Source organism: Tympanuchus pallidicinctus, unplaced genomic scaffold (genome assembly GCF_026119805.1).
Source record: "Tympanuchus pallidicinctus isolate F22 unplaced genomic scaffold, pur_lepc_1.0 scaffold2, whole genome shotgun sequence".
Taxonomy (NCBI): domain Eukaryota; kingdom Metazoa; phylum Chordata; class Aves; order Galliformes; family Phasianidae; genus Tympanuchus; species Tympanuchus pallidicinctus.
The window spans coordinates 51,324,624-51,351,592 of NW_026294721.1; the positions used below are offsets into that span (position 1 = coordinate 51,324,624).

At 36.7% G+C, this 26,969-nt stretch overlaps 1 protein-coding gene and 1 long non-coding RNA gene across 8 annotated transcripts in view; one reads left to right on the forward strand and one right to left on the reverse strand.

Moving 5' to 3' along the window:
• Positions 1-2,955: 2,955 nt before the first annotated feature.
• On the forward strand, positions 2,956-25,919 carry LOC128079876 (uncharacterized). 3 transcript variants are annotated; one of them, XR_008206353.1, is made up of 3 exons: positions 2,956-3,273; positions 13,642-13,763; positions 25,831-25,919. It is a non-coding gene; the product is annotated as an uncharacterized LOC128079876 (long non-coding RNA). The 3 variants fall into 3 exon arrangements; XR_008206351.1 differs by lacking the exon at positions 25,831-25,919 and adding an exon at positions 20,465-20,872; XR_008206352.1 differs by lacking the exon at positions 25,831-25,919 and adding an exon at positions 20,623-20,872.
• TBCK (TBC1 domain containing kinase) overlaps positions 4,787-26,969 on the reverse strand; it is a 95,175-nt gene continuing 72,992 nt past the window's right edge. For 4 of the 5 annotated variants that reach the window (XM_052681504.1, XM_052681502.1, XM_052681501.1 and 1 more), the window contains 3 exons: positions 25,895-26,070; positions 23,328-23,487; positions 4,787-12,315 (listed from right to left, as the gene is read on the reverse strand). In XM_052681504.1, the coding sequence (XP_052537464.1) occupies positions 12,205-12,315; positions 23,328-23,487; positions 25,895-26,070 (447 nt within the window). In that variant the 3' untranslated portion in view covers positions 4,787-12,204. The remainder of the gene's footprint in view (positions 12,316-23,327; positions 23,488-25,894; positions 26,071-26,969) is intronic. The other variant, XM_052681505.1, reaches the window with a different exon arrangement.

The following is a 26,969-nucleotide window of genomic DNA, read 5'->3' on the forward strand; positions in this document are numbered from 1 at the left end:
ACTGCAGAACTGACTGCAGAAGCAGCAGCATATCAGAGCAAGGACAGAAAATCAAGTCCTTACAACGTACAAAAGTCATGCAGAACATACATGACTGCTATCCTATTAAAAAGCAGGAAAGAGAAATCAGACACTGGAGCACACTGCCAAATTTCCTCCTACAGCTCAGACTTCAAGTTTCTAGAAAAAAAAAAACCACAAACAATGTTATTTACTACCAGCTTCAGAGTCTCATCTCCTAGTGATCCTATAGGGGCAGACTGGATTCAAACAGTCTTTTCTTACAAATTTTTAATTACCATGAATACTAGTAAAAGCCACAAGGAATGAGATATAACCTGAAAAATCCCAAAGGCAGTAAGGGAAACAGCAGAATATGAAAGCTGGATAAAAAGAAAACCCTAGGCCTGATAAAATCACAAAATGCTGCCATTTGCAATACACATAGTAAATAGTAATATCTAATGGTTGCAAAAATGGAGACAAAGAATCTGAAAGGAAGAATCTGCTACATTACAACAAATAAATTGCTTATTTCTCAGAAGATGCACATGTGGAGTGTGCTACAGTACCATTGTCACATAAAACAACTGTCCAGACAGGCATAAGTATGTATGTGATAGTCTTTTCTTTTGTAGGAAATGTACTACATGGCATACTTTGAATGGTTTCTGAGAATTTAGGCTGTTGGCTCACTGAAGGAAAAGTGTACCTCACTCACGCATGGCTGTGCCCAAGATTTCACAAAGAGGCCAGATCTACCAGTAGGTCACCGCAAAGCAAACATCAGCTTCAGTAAAGGCAGTAAACACATGAATACCTCTTAAACAAATAATTACACTACGCCAATACTGGGAGAATGGATGCATTCCAGACTTACATTCAGTTGAGAGTTTCTGGTAACAAATTTGTTCAGCAACACTTGAAGTCAATCCCTTTGTTCTTGGTACATCATAAGCTGCTTCTCCAACCCTACTGATATCTCAAGAAGCCCACAGGGAGCACCGGATCTTTTGGAGTACACTACAGTAAACTACTCTTCTTAATTAAGCATAATTTTGTATAATGAATCTGCAAAGAAAGCATTAATTTACCTTGCTATCTCAGATTTCCCCTGAGAAAAGACTTACTGTTCAGATCATGCCCAAGTCTATCAGTATGAATTATCATACCATAATAATGCAGCCTGCAAGTACAGTTTCCCAAACACTCACTCTAATCAAAACAGAAATGCTGCGATACACAACATACACATGAATCCCAATCTTAAGCAAAAGCAAACCCTGACAGAAGACAGGTTGGCTCCAGAGAATATCATCATCACTGAGACTCTTTAGACATCTCCAGAAAGACGTCTTCCTCCAAAAACAGATATTAACTTTGGTCTCTGCTGCAATGCCTCTTTGTTCTTGAGTCTTGACTTAGCAGACATGAGTTCTGGATAACTGTATACCATTCTCCAACAAAGAAATTTGGCTTATTTTTATAAAGCACAGTGGCATAATGAGCCAACTCAGTAATTAACTGTGATTCCAAAAAGCACAGGAATTTACCGCTGATCTGGCCAGCATTCAGTCTTAATAGCTGCCATTTATACAGGTGAGAGCATCTTCTGACAGGACTGTCGGTGTAAGGCTAGTTGCTTTTAGAATAGACTGTCACCTACAACCATCCTACTTCAAAGCAGGGGTTGCTGCGCTTGGAAATGTACAGAAATAGAGAATCTTACAAACTACTGTCTGGTTTGGCAAGGACACCAGTATATCAGAGAAGAGCAGGTTCACACTCTTCAGTTTGTTCAAGACACGGATTTCCAGTTTTGAGGAGATAATCCTGAAGAAATGCGGGAAATATGAAGTTCAGATTCTCCTTCCTTCCTTCTCCTGCATGAGAGTTTTAAATTTGGTTTCAGACAGTCTGCCATTTATGGTTAATTGTTATGTCATTATGTTTGGAAGTACATACGTGTCAGAAAAATAAATCAGTTCCCGCTTGGAGTAACAGATAACATGATGTATTGCACACACTTTCTAACAGTATCATTTCTGCTTTCAGGACCACACACGCACCTGGGAAGACAGGCATAGGAGGCCCGTAAAGAGAGATCTGTAATACATGAAAACTGGGTTCTTAGAGGACAGGCCTGAGAAGGAGCCACAGCTGAGAGCTCTGAATCATAATTCCTTTCTAAATCTCACAATTTTGACTCACCCACTGACAAATCTGGATATAACATCTGTTCTACTTTATTATCTCTCTTCTGCATGCTCATTTGTTTTCAGCGCTATCAGCTTTCCAAGCTTTTAATCATCTTGGTGAAAATAAAATAACTTCAACTCCCTTAATACTTCTCCTTTTTAAAGGTAAAACGAAAAATAGCTTTTGCTCCAAGTACATTTTTCTTTTAAATATTTCAAAGTGTGCTTGGATAGCTGTTACTAACAGATTACAAGCACACCACTACATTGGATGTACCTACCTAGGTAGCCAGGTAGGTACCTGTACTTTACCTAGGTATAAGAAATCCCTCCATCTATCAAGTTCCATGGTTATAGCATTGAAAAGAAAAACACAAACCAAACCAAAACGCACACAGAAGGAAAGAAAGGCCATTAAAAAAAGTTGCCAAAAAAAAAAAAAAAAAAAAAAAGAGAGAGGAGAAATGAGATGCATTAAGTATGTATGCACTCATACACAGAATTTCACTACAGAATGATCCCTCAGCTACTTAATTTATATTTTTGGAAAGCTATATATGACCAAAGGTTACGAACCTCTCCTGCAGTGAGACTTTACAGTCTCTTCGATAGAGCTTGTGCTAAACTAGACTGGCGATGAGGGAGGATGATAACTTACTGTTTTGCACTCTAACTGGGGATTGACAGGCAGGTTTTCAACATCAGCCAAAAAGCAATCAGCAATTACAAATGGCATAGTATGACAAAGACCATGCTGTGCACATATGGACTGCTCTGGCTGCACACCATTTCCTCGCCAAGAGCTAATGAGATAATTTTTTTCCTTGGAGGCTATGCAACTGCTAAAGCCAAGAGCAAAGACAGCCTCTGCTCAAGCAGTACCTCCCACAGAGCAGGCCCCTGAAACAAAACATTATCTAGCTGTAGACTGCAGCTCAGCAACTACAGCCAAGACAGGCTCCTCCTCTCTCTGACAGTAACTGCTCACAAGTGGGACGTGTTATGTGAATGAGAGCAGTTCCAGGGCTTGTGTTAATACTACTGAGGCTGTTTACATCCCTTCAACACATCACTGGTGGGTGGCCTTTCTCTATTTCCTTTTTGATTGTTTCTGCTCCCTCATCTTTCTGTTGAAGTACCACTATCATTATTATCTGGTATTTCTTAACCTGATTAAGACTTCCCAGCAACAGGATGTATTTTTAATTTTGATTTAATAAAATAAAATACCAACACGACAGAGAGCCTTCAGGTCTTTGACTGGATTCAGGCAAAGCCTGATGTTTTGATCATACCTGATAATTTTTTCAAGCCAGATCTGAATAAAGTATTTAAGGTATTTAAGGCATATGCCTAGCTTAAGCTAGGAGTCATGACATTATCTTCAACCCGATGGAGCCTCTGATCATCTGCATAAGTACCTTGCTGAATCAGTAAAAGAGTGCAGAGAAAGCTTCATGCCTGCTAATATATGAACTTGTTAAGATTTCCCTTGAAAATGAAATCTGAAACAGGCAGCAGAGACTTTAAAAGGATTTTGTAGCCTGCCTAAGATTTCAGAATGAAAACAGATGCGAGAGACAACTTTTTTTTCTCACCCTTTCAGCTAAGAAGAATCAGTAATGATAATCTGGGCAATGAATGACCCGTTCCATTTAAGTTTGTTCTATTGCACCAGCAGAATGAGTGGCTTGCAAAACAGGTTAACAATTAACACTAAAGAGATGGCTCTGCCAGCATTTCCCACTGAAACCATTTACAAACAAGCTCTATGTAAATCCTGATCTTTATGAGGATGAATTTTCCAAGCTCCAGTCCAATTTTTTAGGTATTTAGAATTGAGTGTGAAGACTGTATTTTCAAGAATCTGGGTCTCATGTAACATCAGGTTCAGGTTTTCACAAGACTTATATATAAATAACTGAAGATTTCTAAAAATCGGCGATGTTACAACAAGCAGCTGATGTTGCACAAAGAAAACTTTACTTAACCTTGCTCACAGAAAGCTAGCAAGGTTTTGCACAAAATAGCAATAAATCATCACTATAACAATATATAAGGATATTACACATCCAACAAGTGAGGCTTTTCAACATGACAAAAAGAACATTACAGCAACTGAACAGATGTATAATGGCCCTGGCTTCTCACAACAGGCAAAGGGATGTGGCCTGTTTGCCTGGACTATCAATTCTCCTTCTGCTTTTAGATATATACCTTTTTCCTCCTTGGATGCACGCACATAATATACAAGAATGCAAAACATACTATTAATGCACATTTATGCACATATTTATGTTTGCACCCAGACCCAAAGGCAAAGGAGTTTGAGGACTCAGCAGCGGGAAAATTATCATTTGCCAAAACAGTAAAGTTCCTTTCTGTAAGGCTGCATCATGGTGAACAGCCAGTCCTCACCAGAACCCAATATTTATTCAGCTGTAAGTACTCTGAACTCAGCAAGTTCGATGAGCACATGAAGTCTGTTCTACTGCAAGCTTAACAGAATTCATTCATATGGAAGGGTATCACATAGATGAAACAGAATAGGAAGAAGCATCAATTAAGTGAGAAAATATGGAAGAAGGTTTGTTGTTTTTTCTTCTTTTTTTGGCACTTACCATATAACCACCAGAAACGATGGAAATCTTCAAGTTCAGTACATTAGGTTACTAACATCCATATGCTTAGATTACTAGCTCCTGTGACTGCTCATCGTGCAGCTTTTATGTGTAGCACATACAGCAGGGCAGCCTGACTTCTTTCACTGTGCTCATTTTTTCCCTTACTTCACAAAAAAAACCCAACCCAGCCATCTTGTCATTGCTACAATGGAAGGTGACAGTTAAAGCCACTGTCTTAGGGTGTGATATCTCAAGAGTAGCTCCAGCCCATGAGGGATGCTGGTGCTTCTGTAATGAGCAGAGTGCAAGAAGCAGCAGTTTGATGTACAGCCCTATGTGTCTGTTATTCTATCTTGTCAGGAAAGAATAATTAGAGAATAACTCCCTGTTGCCTTCAACTCTTTCCTGCCACCCCCACTGGTCCTAATCCATCATCATGAAGACTTCTCTTGGTGATTCATTATGAGAAGGCTGCCTTTCCAGGGGAGGCACTGAGAGGAATTTTCCATTTCTCTCTCCTTTCCCTTTGCATGGCAGCAATCTCCCTTCATTACAAGGGATGCTAATGTCAGTGACTTTGGGCATCTGCTAATCAGGAGCAAGCAATTTCCAGGAGTAGGTCACACAATGAGAGCATTAAAAACTCTTTGAGAAAGAAAATCTCTGACATGAATCCAACAGGGAAGGTGAGCAAAAACTAAGAGCAAAAAAAGAGCATGCTGGCCTCAGTGCTATATTTCCTCACTGAGAAGCTGTGAGAAAATAAAAGCAAAAAGAAACTGGTGTTTCAGTACTGCTGATGCAATAGTTTTTATTCCTTAATAACGATAGAAGGACATGAAAGAGTTATGCAAACTGATCTGCTTTCCCTCTTCTACACGTAACTTCCCTGCACAAAACAAACTTGCTTGAATTGCTAAAAGAGAACTGAAGTTAGTAATAGAAATATTCTTATTATGCTTCTGATTCTGCTTTATAAAGGAAGCTATGATTTTACTGTTGATACTCTAGGGCTGTAAATCTTGTCGTGAGGTAGTTTTACAAAAGGCTCCAATTTAGAGTAACACTGAAGAAAAATATCAGTCATTGACAATTGATCAGATTGTATTATTCCCTAATTGCACAAGAATATTTTGTATACACTAGCTGGATGTAACTAATCAAGTACAGTAAGCTTTGCAATACAAAGGCTCCTTCATAAATACTGCTACCTACCAATAATATTAATGACTACGTGAATAGTTACTACAGTGTTGACACATATTCATTAGTAACACTTACTAGGAAAAGGATAGTTTACAAAATTAATCATGAAGAATTCATTTTTATCATCTATCTTTGTTCTTCCCATGAAACAGCTTAGTTCCCAGGAAAGTTACTCTTAAGTTTCTGCATTGTCCTGGTCCCTAGCATTCTAATTGGTCATGGTACTCACTGTATTTCTTTGTCCCAACCAAGTAACATTAGAAAGTGTTATTAGTCCGTTTTAGTAAGGGGAATGAGTTCCTCAGATTACCTAAGACATCAACAGTTTGTATCAAGGCACACATTAATAGCCCAACAACTCAAACTACTGCCGTGTTCACCCAATCTCTCTCTAAAACAGAAAATAAATTGTTCAGTATACTTGTTCTGTACTCACAGGTTTATTTCCTTGGCTAGCTCAGCTGGAAGAGCTGATATCACCAGATGCAACGACTCTTTAAAGTGATATGATGTCAAAGATAAGCTCAGATTAAGAAAGAAGAGAAAAATTTAATACTGCTTTAGTTAGGAAATACTGAACAATACAGTTGTATACAACATTTCTCTTGGTTATTCCCATTAAACACAATGACTAACGCCTTGATCTCTGGGATGCTCAACTGTGTCTGTTATTTCACACAGATTACTGAGTCTGGAAACTCAGTATCTATACACTATGGGATACAGCTCCTGGAGCACCAGGACTAATGCTTTTGTCCTAGAGGACAAAAAACATATATTCTAACAGTGCACACATTTGTGTCACTCTATCAACAGACGCAAGACTATTACCAGAGCTTAACTTGAATATCCACTTACATCACAATTAAATGCATTAGAGTATTAGAGAAAGCTTTACAAGAGCTAATTACAAGTTGATCTAATGGCAATAATACTCAATTTTTTTTTCTTCCCAACCAGTTTCTCTTTAAACACTGTGTAACACTGGTCCATTTAACCTTGGTAAAAAAAAGTCAGCCCTAGTGCAATACTGAGATATGTTCAACATGATGATGGTAGTACGAGATGTTTTTTTGAACCTAACTTCACAGAATACAGATGCTGTTGTCTCAGAATGCAGACTGCTGTCCAACAGGTATTCAGTGGGACTGCTTAAAAAGCACTACCATTAGCAATCTTTAGATCACATGGTGGATGAAAGGAGGATGAAACACTATTTCCAAAACAGAACATGTTTTCTGGCATGACATCCTTACCAAGACTGCAAATTTAAAAGAATGACAATACTAACACTGTAGCTTGAGATTCAAACAAAAAGGAAAGTCTACAGTTTAACTAGTTGAATACACAAATCTGGTGCTTGCTTAAGTTAAGTATTACAAAGTAATAAACAAAAATTAAATCTCCAAAATGGATATTCTGGACATCAATGCCCCGCAAACAGGAACAGCAAGTATGTCTCAGGCCACAAAACTACCACACTATCTTTGTGAAACATTATTTGAGCTGTGTGTCATGCATTCCATCTAAGAGATACTCCAATATTCATCTTCCTTAGCTGAATCGAGCAGCAAGAGTAGCCTCACTGACTGTAACATACAACTATTTCATAAGAACCCAATCACAGGCACTCTTACAGCAGGTTCTTAGGAAGACAACAAAGGTGGGAGAAGACAAGCCTTCCTATGGAAGGTAATACTCATAAAGAAGAGATGGCAGATCTAAAAATTTGGTAAGTATTCAACTATATCTAGAAGGTCACAGAAAAAACATTGCACCACTGTATTATGCCTGCACAATGCAATGATAGCTTAAAGCCTTGAAAAAGACACAAGGAAAGGACGTTGATCACAATTAAACCTTTGTCCATTCCAACAAATCAGTCAGTCCATCACACTTGTATAAAAAAAATTAGGAGATCAGAAAAAGAAATCACTTAAGTACAAGAATACAAACCTGCATGTGCCTAGATGCTGTGGTTATAATTTTTATGTCAGAAATATTAGAAAGACTGTCTACTAAATACTCTATATTGGCAACAGGGAGAATAGAAATCTAAAATAGGAAACATGCTAAAATTTAAAAATAACAGTTACCTGCTTTAGAAAGAATGAAAACCAAATGGTGCAGAAACAAAGTCTAATAACATTCTCAAAAGACACCCTAGTTAAACAGCAATTATTTAATTGTTTGCAATGATCAACAGATGCAAGACTGAGAAAGGAGGGTTTAATCTCCTTTGCCCTGTTGTCCCTAGACGCGCACCTGAACACTCCATGGGTTCCTGACTGCCCAGGCAGGAAGCTATGGGCTAAAGGGCTGGAGCAATTTCAGAATGTTTTTAAAACTGTAGGAGAGAAAAAAAGAGTTTGAGAAAGGCTGCATTTTCCAGTCCAAAAGGTGGGAAATATTTAGCTGGGATATTTTTCTTCTAGCAGTAGAAAACATCAGCTCAGAAGACTGGTAGTTGCTTGCCCCTACTAGATCTCCCTGGTATATAGCTGTAGTCTAAAGCAAAGAATGAGCACAGCGTTGCTGGCCAAGCAATGGTAACAAATATACATGATAAAATAACCTGGCCTCCAGAAATCTCTCAAGAGCTCTATGAAACCTGACAACTGCTTGTTCCACCAGAAAACTGCCAAAATTGGCAGAATAACTGAGTAAAAGTGTTTTGACACTCATTTCTTAAACTGCATAACCACCACAAAACCAAGATAAATGATCTAATGAGAAATTACCACAAAACACAAGCATTTTCTAGGGATAAGGAGTTTAAAATTAATTTTGTGACTGTGCATCTGTCTAATCTAACTGAATCCAGACATAGTGTGCCTATTTACAGGCACAGTTTCAAAAACACTGACTAAAGTGGTAAGTACAGGTATACCAGCAACTGGCAGATCTGTAACTGTTAGCTACAGAACTTTCCAGGTAGTTCTATTAATGTGGGAAAAGTCAGCATTGTTCAGCAGTTCTTGACATACCCTGCTTTTTCACACATTCTCTCACAACTTCTCATGAAAAATACATATAAACATCACTTTGTAACATAAGCTCTTACTTAATGGCAGCTTTGAAGTTCTATGTCAAAAATATATCCACACAAAAATGGAATATATAAGACTCAAACCTTACTTAGCTAAATTCAAAGCCAGAACTGAGCATGTGGATGAAATCTATAATGTCAAATATTTAAATAATAAAAACATATGCATTAGTCAAAAAGGAAGTGCTGAATCTGTTTCACTCAAAAGATAATTTGTCTTCTCGCTCTAAATACTAGCTGCAGGTGATACTGAACACCTCCTACCTTTCCTACTAAAGGAACGAGGAACTGGGGACACAAAATATCCTGTTTTCTTAAAGACATTCTATTCTTGGGGCTTACAGTCCTTTTCTGAATACCTGTAACAAAGGAGATGGAAAAGACAAGGTGGGCTTAAATATGTATTTTTTATAATTATACATATATTATACCATAATATATAACATAAAACATTGTTTTATATCTTCATAATGCAATCTATTTAATAAATATAACATCACCTGAACTGCTGTATTAGGTATATCCCAAAATTTCTTAAAGGCAGATATGTGAAAAAGGAATTCAAGAAACAGTGTGAAATCTTATTCTGGTATATTCTTTCAGTCTCGATTAATCAACAGATCAAAAATTCCTTGAGTTGAAGACTATTTATAAAACATTGTGTTTAACAGGCCAAGACTCAGCTCTCCCACAAATCTCTGATCCTTCTTTATGAGTATTTTTACACTTCTGGTCTCTTCTGGCAACAAATTCCACAATTTAAGGATGTACTTTTGGGAGAATATTCTGTATAGGTTGCCTCTTTTTAGGAGACAATGATCTTATGAAGATGATTGTTTTGTATTGTGCAGGTTCTTTTATTGTTGGTTTTTTTTTTGTTGTTGGTTCTGTTTTGTTTTGTTTTTAAATTATAACGCCACTGCGTTTATTTAAAACATACCATGAAGTTTATTTCTGTGATGGAGTAACTTGTTCTGTTCATTCCCTTCACTACAGTCACTGACACTCTGGGTGAGCTTTCCAGTTGCTGTTAAGCATCTGAGATGATATCTATCAACGAATTCACCACAGACTAGGGCTAGAACTGGTTCTTCAGGGCACTGCAAAGTTTTTTTTCTTTCTCCAAGTAGCCAAACAAAAGTTTGATCAATACGATGGGTTTGTCCTATTAGCAAGCATGTTGTCTGCCCAGTTCTCCCACTTTTGCATCATTTTTAAAGTTAACCAAGCTCAAAAGACCTTGCCAGACATTCTTGCAGAAAGCTTTTGCTGATGTAGAAATGTGATCAACTGCCTCCTACTTTTGTCTTCTGATCTCCTTACCCAGTCACTCTACCAAAGATCTTAGGGTTTTAAAGAGTAAAAACTTCTTGAAAGCTTCAGGATATGATGCTGACCCTAGTCCATATACACATTAGCATACTGTAATGCTGTACTGTTGGGGTTTTCTTGTTTGTTCGTTTTTAAGACAAATCACAGCTAAGATAAGGAGAGGTGTATTATGTTTTTTTTTTTCCCCCCACTCTGTATTCTTTTCACTCATCATACTTTTCCTCTATGGTTTGCAAAGTAACAGCTGCAGTAAGAATGAACCTCCCTGGAAACAGTACCAACTCCAGAGAGACTAGCTTCTGAAGGTTCAGATGAAAATCTTCTGGTCACCCACAGAAGAAAACAAGTCTTCTTTCAACGCCTTCCACAATGCCTGGTATTCCATGGTATCAGTTACACAAAATAACAGAAAATGTTACAAGTAATCATCTTGCCCCTGATCTACAGAGAATGTTCATGAGCTGAGTTCACAACCTTCTCCCTGACCTCTTCTCCCCTTTCACAACTGTTTTGTCTTGGAAATCTCTTGTGACAAACTAAAAGGAAATGAAGTTAGTTAACGCAATGTTCTTATTTGCCAATCTATAAACCAATCACGATAGAAAATCCCCAACTAAGGTGTGTGATAAGTAGCAATATCTCTCGAGGCAGATCCTTGTTATCCTAACAGTGAAGTTGTATGAAGTCAAGTATTGTCTCACAGCTTTTGTTTTAACAAAGAGCATGGTGTTAAGCTCACAATGGAAACTAATGTGCAACTGTAACCAGGCTTTTTACAAATCATATTTTCTACTCCAAGTTTCAGTGCTTATTAAGCTTTATACTAGTATTTTCTAAACTTGAAAAATGTAGAAACAAATGGAAGAGCTTCTTCTTAGTGCCTATCTAAAGCAAGTGAGAATTGGGAAAAAATTAAGTTCAAAGACATACTGTCTATCATTTTAACATACATTTTTACAACCTTGTTTTCCTGTATTAAAGATTTCTCTAAGCTGTTTCCATATGAAAATTAAAAGTGTATTGTTTCTTGTTAAGGTGTGAGCTTCTAACACAGATAAACTCTATTATTTGTGGAGTACCCAATCTATTGTCACAGATAAAGCATTGTCAATAATCTGTTGTTGTTGCAATAATTGTCTAAGAAATAGTCGTATTTGCCATGTTTCAGGAAACTGAATGTCAAATTCTCCACTTAACAGCAACTCTTCTCCACTTCTGCAGTACATGATACAGCTTGGATTGACTTAGCAGCAGCTCTTACAGCAATCTCCAATCTAGGACATATCTTTATTTCCAATCCAGATGAAAAATGCTTTCAAAAAAAAAAAAAAAAAAAGAAAAAAATAGGTCACAAGATACAGCAATTATTCTTTAAAATGAGAGGACACATCTTTTCCTTCTTTGATACACATGACAATTTCAGCTCATTACTTTCAATATTCACAGTAAAATACTTTTGAAAAACAATCTATTTCAGTACAGCGTAGGGCTATCCAGTATATGCCATTCTGCAGAAAAACTTCTAAGATACCCAACACTAACTGAGCTCAGGTGAGCTCTGCTAGTTTTGCACTACATCACCCCTGAAAGAAGTTACTCAGAAAACAGGAAGATTCACATTTTTCATCTGTGGCAGATGAAGCTCTATATCAAAGAACAATCATAAAACTTTGCTCTTGATGTGCAAGGTGAGATACTGATCACCCAAAGACTGTATAACAAGAGTCACTGAATATTGATGCTGTACTGCAAGACTTGCCTATTCAGACAAATCATCCTGAACATTTACAGTCATTTATATTTGTGGAGAAGGAACAGTGAGGAGACCAGTTGGTTTGATCTTGTTGATTCCTCCATCTAGGATGCAGACCCGTGGGTACTTGCTCTTCACCAGATGAGCTGCAAACTGAAGTAGGCATATCATTAGCATGACATATATGACTTATGACATATATATATATGACTTAATTCAAAATGACACTATACTAAGACAAGTTAAACAAAAGGAGAGTTCATCAGATTCTTTAAGTTCTTTCATTTAAACCAAGGAGTCCTACATAGGAACTCTAGGCTTGTCTGTTGCAGCACCTGAAGTGAATTTAGAGGTCAGGAAAGTATCACATCTGAACATTACTTATCTTTGCTTAGGTAGGATTTTTCTCATTTTATCAGTTTTTTTTTTCCCCCCCTCCAAAATAATCACTAGAACTTTTCTGAAATTGTAAATTAACATGTATTTTCTTCTGGAATAATCTTACTCCCAGGTGTTCTCTACAGGTTCCCAAACATACAAGCATCAAAGTTTGATGGACAGCCGTTTGCTTACCTGTCAAACTAGTCTAACATTACTTCATTTCAGAGACATCAGTAATTTGGAGCCCAGTATTTGTATTCTCTTTCCCTCCTTTCCTTCCCTCCTCCCCTAGTCTACCCATGGACAGGCTACAGAGAGCAAGCACAGACACAAACTATTCCTTGAAAACCTCCATTAATCTATTCTGTAAACCAAATACTGGAGTTGTTGTCTGTTTCCATGTAGCAACAATGAAAAATTGCTACACTTCTGAAGCCTAGAAAGGAACCAATTTCTGCGTAATATGTCAAACTTGCCTTTTGAATAGCGATTACAGTACATTAAAAAGCAATTAATCATTAAAAATTGATTAATTGGAAGAAAACAACAACAATTTTACTTTATTTCCAATAGCTGAAAGAAAGACTGGCCATGCTGTTCTAGTCTTCCAAATTGTTGCTTTATATCTGGTTGACAAATTAGTACTATCCAGAAAACGGCAAGTGTTTCTAAACGGGCTAACATAACATACTCAGATTTACCATTTTGACTGTTTAAAAATGATTTCTGACATTATTCCACAACAAAGAGCAAGCCTGATGTCCAAATAACTGCAGAAACAAATGAATTACCAACTATAGAACAGCACCAGGTGCCATGGCCAACATACGTTGGTACATTGGATCATCTTACATTTCTACTCTCACACTAATTAGAATGAACATAACAGATACTAAGGCAAAACAAGATGTACTGTGTGATTTCCTGATGAAGTGCAAGAACTGAAATAACTTTATTAAATAAAGATTTCACAGTGATTTTAAACCTCTTCCACAGCCGGAAATTTTGCTTCACACTGAAGGTATTTTATATATGCAGAGAATCCATTTTGTACATCTACATGTCAAACAGCTACTGCATTCCTTTCTCTCGTTTCAGGATGAATTGAATCAGGCAGTAAGTAGCCAGTATGTGATCTGCAATCACTGAGGACTTGTGAGGCAGACTAAGAAGCCCTACTGGATCCACTGGAGAAATTCTGGCTTTCATGTCTGTTTGAGGTACTTGCCTAAGATAAAAAGTAAATTTGATAATCTCTTCATGTTAGTTTGGGAGGATTTAAAGCATCAAATGGAAAAAAAAAAAACAAACCACAACAAAACCCCAAAAAACCAAACCAATAACCAAACACCACAATAAAGCAATAAAAAAAACTAATAGAAAAGTTAAATCATATGCAGATGCCAGTTGGCATGAGGAAAGTAAATGCCATGCTGTTATAAAGGCTTTCTGGTGCAGAAGTAGTGTACTGTGCACAGTCAAAACACTAAGAGTCCAACTACCTCTCACTTCACTGTGGAGAATCGGTAGAGCTCTATCTTGGACTCCATTCAACACCACACATTTTCTGATGACAGAAATAAAAACTGACAACCAGCATTTGGACTGACAGAAAGCAGTCATGCTGTTGACTCAGCACAACATCCCATGTGTCAGCAGAGAGATTCCGTTTCTGAGAGTAAGCCATAAACTCTCCAAGATGTACGTAGACATATGTAATTATGCTGTAGGCATAATGTAATTACCATTCTACCTAACCTAAATAAATAAATAAATAAATAAAAATCAAACAGCTGCTTTGTATTTCAGATTTGAGCACTATGGTTTATGTCCCACCATATTTTAGAACAGTTTTAGTAACCAAGGTATGGACAGAAATAACTTATTTACTGCATATGACAATATTTCTTTACAACTTTATAGTGTGGAATATGTCAGTGCCTCACACAGACTCTGAGAAATCAGCACTGCGGATTCTGTGGCTGTTGGTGAATGGTAGGTAGAAAGCACAAGAGCACAAAACAGTTACTTCTCCCCTACATTCCCTTAAGGAACTGTCTGTAGTTGTCTACTACGCAAATACAGCTCAAAATATTGTGTCTGAACATTCAGACAGGGAACGTCCAGCAAGCACAGGTTGCACTACAATTGGTACCTCACTACTGTAGGAATTAGCTGCAAGTCAGAGGTCCAGAAGACTATACACCACCAAAAGCTGAGAGCTGCTATCAAACTCCAAATATCAGCATCCAAGAACTTTGCAAATACACCTGCCACTGCAAAAAAGAAAGGAGTCAAGGTTTTACTCATAAGTTGATTCAAACCAACCTATTAAAGACATTCTCTCTTTATCTTCCACATTCCTATACTGAGCCACTCAAAAATAGAAACAGTAATTTTTGGCAAAGTTCAGACCTATAAATCATCTAAATAACATCATAGTCTTCACTCTAAAGTTTTGACTTTCTACAGTTTTGTTCAAGTACATTTTTGGGTCTTCTCTCCCAGTTCACTGGCCACAGATGAGAACAGGAACTTGTTCTCCATGTTCCTGAAACATTCCAGCACCACCTGGCATTCCCTGCCTGCCAAAATACCCTGTTGAAGTCTGAAAATACCAAAGCTAATACTTTCAGAAAATACAAAAGTGTTATTTTTGGCTTGTATGCTGACATAGAGGCATGAGAGGAAGGACTATCTAAAACAGCTTCAACAACATTCTCTTCCAACATAACCCACGTTTATGTAGAAACTTGGAGCTAAGAAATTAAGAGAGATGAGGGAAAAAAGCTCATTGTGCCCTTTAGAGTTAATATCATAGCTGATTCTGAAGCAGAAGTGTCATCTTGGACTTCACACATGAACTTGTTTCCCTCAAAAATGGTATCTTGAAGTGTCAAACTAGAAACTTAACAGCCACTCAAATATGCAGATTTATTTCAGTAAATAACCTGATTTACAGAGGTACTCTTAAGACAGAAGATAACACAACGAGGAGACAAGCACGTTACAGTATTCTGGTAACCTGTAAGCTATCTGCATTTCAAGTAGAGATTTACTTAAACATACAGAAGTAGTTCACAATTTGATTTTCATTATACTGATTGATTAAAAGAGAAAAAAGAACCTCAGTCATTTAGATGGTGATTACACTTGCTCAACTTTATCAAATTCTTCTACTGACACACTGACTTCTGAAACATATCTGTTTCTCCATACCACCAGTAGATCACAGACCCCTATAATGCTTCTGTTTTCATTAAGATTACAATGCTATGAGGTGTTGTTGCCTTTACTTGGGGAAATGGTGTTACTGCTTATCTGAGGGAGAGGATAAAAAACATGCCAGAAGACTAAGCTTTCTGAAATGTGCCTCAGGTGGCCTTTCCTCAAAATATAGTTCCCAAGAAAGTTAGGTTACTGTGTTTTTACTGGCTACATCTAGAGATTAAATTGGACTTCCTTTCCCTGGTTACATAGAAAATATGAAATAGGGAAAGATGAATATGTAGGTGACATGTTTAACAACTCAAATGGCATGGCTTTGGTAACATCATTCCTCAATTAATGTGTCAGTCATAGACATCATTCCTAGTGAATGAAAATGAGCAGTAAAAATGTAATTTGCCTCCAAAAGCAGTAAGCTAAGACTTCTTCACTCACAATGTCAAGCTTTCAAAAAACACAGACATCAAAGCAAATTTATATTAAAATTCGGGCATATTTAAAACATTTTACCCTGCATGGATATTGCTCTTGAAACAGCTGGTCAGGGCTGCTCCTTTTAGTACCATTAAGTATCAGGAACCTCAATAATTTAAGGTGGTAAATTGATATTCACCAATGGAGCATTTATCAAAGTATTTCTACTACCGTGTTCCAAAGCAGCAAAATCACAGCTTTCAAATTTGCTGAATGTATTACACTAGGCACATCACACTTTCAGACTGAGTATAGAATAGAGCCTAATAACACCACACAGCTTGAGCAGCACCATTCCCAGCTCCCTTCAGGCCAGCCATAATGGTTGCTAAGTATACGTTATTCACTTTTGCAGACATTCCTGTGACAGCTAGTAATTAAAGGGCAAGTTGGGAGGGAAAGAGTAACTTACTGTGCTAGAATACCAAAAAGGACTGCTGTGATCAATGTCATCAGGGTACAAAAGTAACGTTTGCCAAAAGAGACAAAAGAGGTACAGTAGAAGCTGAAAAGGGAGCCTTTATCAACACTCACCCATAGCCACAAGATTATCATCATTTTTCCATTTGTAAGCACATACTGCACCAACCTCTCAGGAACCACAATCTATTTTGCCATATGATTTCAGGCAAGAGCTCACCATTCTGAAAGCAAGGTATTCAATTCAGGGCTTTTCCATATGTCACAAAGCAGATCCAAAACACGATTATTCTTAGTCAGGTACTCCTTCAATTAAAATGTTCCAGATAAATGAAATGGCACTTTAACATCAAGGTGGTAGACTGAAAAGTTTCCCAAAGCAACAAAAACGTGCCTAATTAGTTATGGTAAAAAGCTATGGTATTCACATAAACTGAAGTGCAAAACACAAGGTGCACAACTTGGTGCAAGCATATATTACATATATTATATTAAAAAAAAAAAAAGCAGCAGCAGCTACTTACTTTTCTAACAAGATCAAAGAAAAACAAGGAAAAATTCTTCCTGCTGACATGGCCAAAAAGCAACACTTTCCATCCCATTATACAAAAGCACAGCAGAAACTTTAAGCACTTAACATGCAAAGATTTGAAAGTAAGCCTAGATAAACAGATATTTAATAGCATGAAAGTAAGAGTGAACACTCATATTTCTTTGAGTAGTAACTTTTTAGCACCTGCCTTTTAAATTTTTCCACTTCGAAATGTAATATTGCACTCACACACATACCACGCAGCAGAAAGTGAGAACTTGAAAATGAAAAAATTGCAGAAATTTGGCTGTTAGCACAGTTTATACTAACCAAAATACATGAAATGCATCCCGTACAGCTGAATAGACTGTAAAATCATAATGCAGAAAGCAAATCTATTCTATTTTTGATTCAACAGAAAATAAAAGAAGCTGTTAATGAACAGAAATATGCATTTTTTAAGAGATGCATAGAACAGTCGGTCTGAATACAGAAAAGAGTATGAATCTCTCTGAAAGATTCTCTTTCACTCCTAAGTGTCAAAAGCAACTGCTCACTTCAACTTCTTTTTTAGGATGGCTTTGGCTCTTTTATAAAATCTTCTCAAATCTGTCCTAGATGCTGCAAAACATTCAAATAAGTCCTTGGTAATACAAAATCTTTTCTTATGCTTTGCATTACTTTCTACTAATGCTGCTCAAATTCAAATCTCTTTCAAATGAAAATTAGGCCAATGAAGCAGACTATAACAAATCCATACACGAACTACCAACACTTAAATGATTCTGAGGGCATGCCTACACTGCCAGTTTCGGCCTTAAACTGGCCTTCACACCAAGACACAAATCCTTGGACCTTCCTCCTGTAGCAAGCGGTCAGTTCTCTTCAAAAACTGACTAAAAGTTTCAGGAAGAGTAAAACAACATCTGCCCCAGAGAGGTCATATAGATACTGGAAGTGTCAAATTCACCCATACTGTTCTAGCTGGCAGCATCCTTATTTGTGTCCCTATAACACACACCTACTAGTACATTTTCATCTATATTTCAGTTACCGCCATTTCACATTATTTCAGATTGTCTGAACCCAAATACCAAGCAGTTTCTGAAGCTGTTCTGTAGTTCTAATAATTCACTTTTGTTATGCAATAGCCCTGAATACTATGGATATGACCTAATTCACGCAAGCTCATGCAAGGACAAGGGTGCTCTTTCAGAGATGCAGCCTACAAAGACAGTAGAATTATGGCCAAGACTGACACACCTGAAGATAGTACTGAAGTCTAACAGCACTACTCCAGGATTCAGGTTCACCATCTCCAGCCTTTCCAATCCATACAGATCTCCCAGATGGTTGAGAAAAGTTGAGATCTTGTTTATCAGCATCTCCAAGAGGTCAGACATTTTTTTGATAGGAAAAGCTATTCCACAATTGCTCATCTCAGAAACATTCACACAGATGGACTAAACTTCTGAACTTCTGCACCAACAAAACAATTTCCCATAACTGTAACTGTCAGTCTCAACGTGGATTAAAGAACAGAATCTATGTGGAGTTTTAGAAATAGGCTGCTTTCCTTGGCACCTACTTCAGAAATGGAAGGGAACGTTACAGTTCTGCTCCCGAGTCTCCTTTCATTTTCCCCTCTTCCTCTTGTGAGAAAGGAGAATACTAAGGTTATCTCTGCAATACTTTAGGCATGCAAACTAACCACACACACAGATGGGGGCAGAATTACAACAGCAGCACAACTGCTGGCTCAGAGCCCAGGCTTCTTTCTTGGGCTGTACAAAAAACAATGTCCTGGCAGCAGCTGGGCTATCTTTCTGCCAACTGGAGAAAATCTGCACGCACAATAACTAAAACAAACTGAACAAAATAATACAGACTTCACAGAATAATTTAAAGACGACACTACAGCTTGTCTCAGGCAGAGACGCAACCAGGATCGCTGCTGATTAATGCAACTATCTCTTCAAAACACAAACTTAATCTCCTCTTTAAAGGTGGAAAAGAGACACCTGATGATGCCAGTAGGCTCCGAGTTTAAATTCAGAGTGTAGGGTGGTGCCTTAATAAATCAACAGGACAGAGGGGAACCATTCCAAGAACCAAAGGAACCCACCTTTCTCTACAATCACTTTTCTGCAAAGTAACGTTTACAAGGAAATGAAGAATACAGAAGACATATGGTGAAAACATCTCAAAAAGTTAATTGACTGATTTCTACTTCCTTTCACTCTGGAAGTTTCATTAGGTACTCTGTCCTTTTAAGCACCTATGTGTCTCCACTTGACTATTCTACGCAATACCTAATCTTCAGGCCAACCAATGAAATTTTGTGGCTTTTTTTTTTTAAAAAAAACAAGACAGGTTTGCAACAAGAAATCAGCTTGAGCATGCAAGAACTTGCTTTTCACATAAAAAAACCTAAACACGAATGTGTGAAGACTTCTTAGTTTTACATTCTCTAGACTTTTTTTTTTTTCTTAAAACATCATATCCAGTTTACAACCACTGTTAAATTTTACATAAAAGAAAAAAGCAACAAATTCATTTTCTGCCTCAGTCTCCCCATACCACAAAACAAACGCTTTCTATTATAATCTCAGATATATAAGCAAGAGAAAAGATTTTATGTTCATAGATCAACACCCACATTTAGAGAAATTCCAACACAGAAAAAAACAGTTGGTGTTTTTCAGGCTAGGACTGTGTCATACAAAAGAATCTTCAACTTGACCCTCTCTATTGCCTTGAAAAGGGTCAGAAAGATCTCACAGAAAACCAAAACTGCTTATCTTTGCTTCAGAGTTAATTTATATATTTTAACTATTAGCTACTCTGTGACACAGTGAGAACTACAATTCTGCTTCAGTTACTTGCAGAAATTGTCTAGACAATCTTTTTATAGCAACATAACTAAGCCAGATTAAAAAAAATAACAGGAATGAAAACATCCCAATTTAGGGTTTTTTTTTTTTTTTTTTTTTTTTTTTTTTAAGTTTTGACTCACAGGTTCTCTGTGTTTTCTGACGGCACAAAATAAGTGAGTTTCTACTTATTCAAAATATTGGAGTCCTATGTCTTTTACTGTTACAGCATTTGAATCAAAAAACAAATGTATACTAATCATAATTAATATATATGTTAATATTAATGACAGCATTAATATTAATCATAGCACACATGATACAGCTAGTCAATGTTAAAACTGAGCTGCTGGAACGTGACCTAATGCTAGATAAATTGTTTCCCCTATTCCAGTTTCAGTCAACTTGCAATAGCATGGACAAAGAGTTGGAAATGGAAGCAGGTAAAATAACACCTCAAAGTTTCTATAAGGATGGGAAATGAAGAACTAATGTCACCTTTTCCAAAAAAACCAAACTAATTCCTACATATCTTTTCACATGTTATCATAGATTTCAAAAATTACAAAAATCAGGAGACATGGATTAATGAGCACCAAAATACTATTTACAACGCATGGGAAAAACAAAAAAACCCAACAACAACCAAAAAACAAACCTGCTCTTGGGCACTTAGATCATTTTACTCCCAGTTGTGACGATCCTTTGCCTGAACTGGAAATTTCAAGGTAATTATATTTCTGTGGATGTGTGAATGGAGAATTTAATGCACTTTAGAGATGCTGCCACTTCATATATGTAAGTTAAAAATCAAAACAGAATCAGGCTGGTTAATTCCAGCATAACACCTGTATGGCTCAGTAAGGCACCCGTATGGCTCAGTAAGTAATCAACCAATCCATTAACTTAGCTTTTAGACCTTTGAATGGCTGAACAAGGGAGGATTTACTCTGTTTTTAATTTTTCAAGGAAGTGTTCAACTAAAGCCAGAGCTAGATGATGTCTGTAGCGCTGCGAGCTTCAGTGTCTCCTCCTGGAACTGAGCCATTATGGAGTTTTTGTTTTTCCCCTATTGCCTATTGAGTTCTAGAAAGCCTTTTCTTTCAAATTTAAGTGTTTTATCATCTGGCACCAAATCAAACACACAAGGCAGAAATAGAAAAAAAAAGGTGTAAAAAGGGCAAAAATGAATTTTCTGTATGCCCATTCAAGACAGTCAATTTTTATTTGATTACTGAAATGATGCCAGGTTACCAACGCAAACGCAATTGAAAGATTTTATCTCCTAATTACAAATAGCCTCATAAATTATCAACATTTATTTCCTACATTCACCCCTACAGAACTTAGTGCTGCATGAATCTGAGTAACACAACTAACAGAGCCAGTTTCTCTATTTTTAATGGTTTAAATCTCAGTCAACGCTTCATACAAAAAAAAAAAAAAAAACCCACAACAAACTCCTTTATGGTGGAGGACATGATCTGTGGCAAATTCCAGTTTGAGATACATAACTGTTTAGAAAATAAATGTTTGAGGTCAAACATCTCACAACATTTCTTTGGAAACATTGTTTCTGTTTCCACACATTCACTTCTGCAATTTTTCATACTGTTAGATTACTTAATACGATTTCAAAAAATTTATTACTTCCCTTATAAAAAGCTGTAATATTCATAGCTGCATGTAAACATACGTACTTCTTCTACTGTCCCAAGTCTAGCAAGTTGCATTTAAGAATAATGCAACATCCTTTTACATGGCTGAAGTGCTTGGACTCACTAAAGCACACTAGGTTTTCTACAGCAGCATAAGCAAAGGAAACGTTTAACTTTCCATCTACTGAAACATTTAAAAGCTGCAAAAAATACAAGTTGGCATGAAAAGTGTACGTTATAAGAGAAATTTAGCTCTTCTGAGGCATGGTGCAACCCACAACCATACTGTAAAGCCTCTGTCTTTCCTTTCCTACAGCTACTCATTTCAGGTTATTTCTTCCTTCTGTTTTAGACAGGTCAGTCCTGGAAAACAACTCTGTGCAAATGACTTGCTAGTAAATGGGCTATCTCCCATAAAGACACTCATTACTGAATACCAAAGCAGTTTGTCTTTCCTGTTCCTACTCCTCAGGAGGTTAGAGAATGCTAAGACTGTTACTGAGATAAATTAATATGTTCAGTAACTTAAAATGTAATTACTGAAAGCTACTGCGTAACCCACCATCAAATGCGTCAAGCATCCATTAAATCATCTCCATTTGGCACATGGCATTTTACACATTTTGTATTTATTCCTCTAAGGGGGAATATGTGCATTCAACATTTTGTAGAGCAATAGTAATTATTCAAATTGATCGATTGCATGTGAAATATGTATCATGGATTCACCCAGATCCAGTGAACAAACCTAGACTCACTGGCTGAAGCAATTCAGTGTGCTTTGTGGTCTGTTTTCCACTACCTCTACCGCTACAGTGTAAGATATGACAAACACCAGTCAATTTTTTTAACTCATGAAACATAGGTTAATGAAAAGAGACTCAGCTGAACTAAATGTATACCATACCTAAAGCGTACCTTTGAATTAAAAAAATATATTCTTTTCCTGTGATGAAGATTAGCAGTAGTAATTCTACTAACTATTCTGCTGGTTCACAACACCATTAAACATTTATAGAAATGAGTAAGCATGTCTGATTATTCTCCCCATCTACCCAAACTATCATATAGAAGTTACATGTACGAATCATTCTTCCCCTTAACTGAGCAGATTTACTTTATAATAAAATACACATAACCAACACATTGTTTCTTTCTTACTTGGAGTAATATGAACTATGTCCTATTTCCCTTGGACTTCATATCACACATGTTGTTCCCTACTTACCTTGTATATCCTTAACACGATGGCAAAAAACAACTGTTAAACTCAAATGATTTTTGAAAATCTTACTGACAAACTTCAGGAGTTCTGATGTTGCTTTCATAACCCATCAACAGAAAGATTTTAAAGGTGAAAAAAATGTTAAATGATTCATCTCAAAATGTTGGCTTCCTCTGATGCTGACTACTTCAAATGTTTTTGCCTAGAAACAGAAATGAACAAAAAATTCCCCCAGATCCTATAGTGATACCCACCCCCAAGTTATTAATATATAAATTACTCAGAATGTAGCATTTATTACCACTGTATGCATTCATTTTGTGATATCTTTCTACATATAAACATACACATATCCACTGTATCTACAGACTTACAGCAGCTGTGTTCTTCACTGCATTTCCTACAATCACCACAACTCTTCCTTTAAAGCTCTGGAGTGTGGCAGTTGCTGGGCACTGGATGAGATCTCCTTCTGCAGTAAATGCTGATGCAAATGGGATGTTGATGCTGCCAGAGATGTGGCCACGGTTAAAGCTTAGGAAAAACAGTTAAGGACATGTGCAAGGCAAAGAAATCGCTCTATGCACACAGCTGTAGAATGAACATGCCCTTCATCCTGGCAGATGAGATACACCAATGCTGGTTTTTTGTGTTAGAATATGTTGATAAACTTCAGTTACCACATACATGGAGAAAAAATCATGTCTGAAACTACACAGAAAAATGGACAGAATTAAGAATTTGTTCCATAGGCACTGCAAAAAAAGAGTTTATGAATGAAACCATGCTCCAGACCTAACATCCAGAATATGCACATTTCAGGGAATTTTACTTCAAACCAGTTCTATTCTGACCACAGGAATCAAATACCAGTGAGCAGCTGGGGCATCTCTTATTAAGGAATGTTATGCAATAGTACTTACAATGAAAACCAAAGCTAAATAGGGATTATCAGGAAATTTTCTTAAAATCTCCTGACAACTTCTCCCAAGTCCCCTAAGTTCTGACCCTGAAATTCTAATAAATAGGCACTCAGATCCCCAAACAAAGATCACTGTTTACATTTACCTGCAGTCCCACTGTTATCAAGCTATTAGGAAAGCTACAGAAACACTTAAGCAAGTGCCTTGCCTTTGATCTTGGTTGTAATACAAATAAATCCATCTCTGTACACAGATGATAGTACAATTATTATAGTCTAGGCATTCTGTGTTACTTGCTCCCTACCTGCTTTGTCTTTGATAATTTCTAGTAAGTGGCTTACTTAAAAACACAATGATGCATGCAGTAATAAAAACATTATTTAAACCATAGCATCAAAGCTTTTTCATACAGTGGTAATGAATTTGTAGATCATTTAATTCCAGGACCTTCTCCTTTTAACTGGAATTTAATAATTATCATCTCTTGATGGAGAAATCATCTTTTAGAACAGAGCCTCAAAAAAAGCAGATCACATTTTCAGTCTAATTCCAGGAGATAAGTAAAACAGGACTCTAGAAAACAAATTCAACCTAGTCAGGTAAATGAATCTCTAGTTAATTGGAAATCTTTAGTGAGGTAGGAAATAAAGGGATGCAAGGAAAAAAAAAACATTGTTTTGTATTTCTTTGACCAATTGGTGTAGAAGAACACGAAACAAGTTTAAGTATGGCAAACAATAAAATTACAAAAACTTATTTTCAGGTAGTTATTTAATTAATGTATACTATTACTGTACTATGTATGTAATGAATTTATTTCTATTTATATATTAAAAATATTTGTTTCTCTACTTCACCATACTTTGTCACAAATATTGCTAAAATATTTGAGAAATTACATTTCTGGATATAAAATTGTACTTCAACAACCTCCTCAGTGCTGAAAAATCAAGTATAATGGAGTTATTTACATATTTACTATCCATTTTACCTCAAATGTTTGGCATCAATCCACCTTTAAAGGGAAATAAAGCAATCAAGTGAAGTGCCTTAACACTAATCATGCTTCTTAAGAACTATGGAAGCAAATAACTCTTGGTTATATATTACCTTGATTAGAATTCACTCTTTTCTCATAAATGTGAGGTAATTAGAATTAGACCAGATAGAGAAACATTTTTTTCAATGTTACTGAGAGCCTGTTGAATCTCTGTAATTGGAGATCTTTTAGAACAAGCCAGACATAAATAACAGGAATGGTCCAGCTTTTTTTGGAAGCAGAAGATGGACTCAATTCCTGATTTTTTTTTTTTAATTGAATATTTCTTGCTCGTTACAAACTGTCACATAGAAAGCTGGGCTGCAAAAGTAAATGACACTCCGCAGGCAAAGACTATGTATTAAAAAAAAGAGTAACGTATAGACAGAGTAGCAACTCTGATACAAACAGAGCTTCTAGATACCTTTAAGTCTTTTCTGATTATAAGCAGATAAGCAAGATACCTTATTATTTGGGCTGCACTACCTGCAGTATGAGAAGGCACTCATAGGAATTGATTTTTCCACTGAGGGACTGGCAAAGCATGCGAGCCGTTGACAGTTCTCCATTTCCCTTCCACTTACCTGGGAAGTCTCCCACATTTTCAAAATACTGGTCTGCTAAAACATTCCAAAATATTGGGGAAGGTGTACTAACAATATCTATCATGAAAAAGCAAGCTGCATTAAAGTACTTGTGCTGTTACTACAATGTGGTTTCATTACAATCACAGCTTCAAGTGTGAAAGCAAGAATACACGAACACATTTGTGATTTCCTTTACAAACCATGACTACCTATGATTAAAAAAAAACAACAACAAAGAACACCTTCAGTTCTTTCACTATACTGGACACAATTTTTTTTTTTTTTTTTTTTAAAAAAAACAAACTGTTCTGTTACCATTTTCCTGCAGACAAAAAGAAGGTAATTGATACAAGCATGATTTGTCAAGCTTAGCACTTGGATTTGAAGGATACTCTTCACTGTTACGGATGTCCACCACCAGCAACTTTGGCTTGCTAGACTTTGTTTTTTTTATAGGTGTTTTGGAATGACTTGGTCCTGTCAGTTCACAAAGATCAATCAGATCTTCTGCTGAAATCCTTGGTGACACCTCTGCCTTCAGGTCATCCAACTTGATAGAATCTCTAGACTTCAAAAAAAAAAAAAAAAAAAGGTAATAATAAAGATGATTAAAGAGTTAAAGACACAACATTCTTTGCAACATCTATTTATTTGACAACCTCAAAGTATGACAATTTGGTTAAATGGAAATCAAACTTGTCCTTCCTGAGTCATTACAACTAACTGCCAATTAATTAACTGCTCAAAGTGCCTATTTTTGAAAGCTTTCATACACTGTGTAATTAAATATACATCAGCATGCACAATGGTGTTAAATAGTTAATAAACACCGATTTATAACTTTCCGCAGCAACATCTTATTTTCTGTTAGCACTGTTGTCTCAATATGAAAAATCGCAGGTAAATTTTAGAGCATTTTAGAAATTATGCTTTAATTCAGCAGAGTTAGCAGGTTGGTTATACATACAAAAAACCATTATGGAACTTCACATACGCAAGTTATATGCATCGAAGATACACTTACAAAGCTTAGTCATCTTACAACAAGACTGGTTTGTCTTGTGCAACCATTAAAAGCTCCTATTGTACAGGAGGTCAAACAGAGGCAAAAGTTGTTTATGACTAAGTCTTCAGCTGTTTCTAGTGAACTCTGTCTTAAGAGGAACAAACAGAATAGCTAGGAATAGTTACAGGGATCCTCTTCTGAAAGACCTTCAGACTATGTTAACATCTTATTCTTGTGGAAGACAATGTTAATAAAAAGGACAGCCGTTTCATCATGAATCATAGAATGAATGGCTTGGATTGAAAAAGACCACAGTGAACATCTAGTTTCAACCCTCCCTGCCATGGGAAGGGTCACCAGCCATCAGACCAGGCTGCCCAGAGCCACATCCAGCCTGGCCTCGAATGCCTCCAGGAATGGGGCATCCACAACCTCCTTGGGCAGCCTGTTCCAGTGTGTCA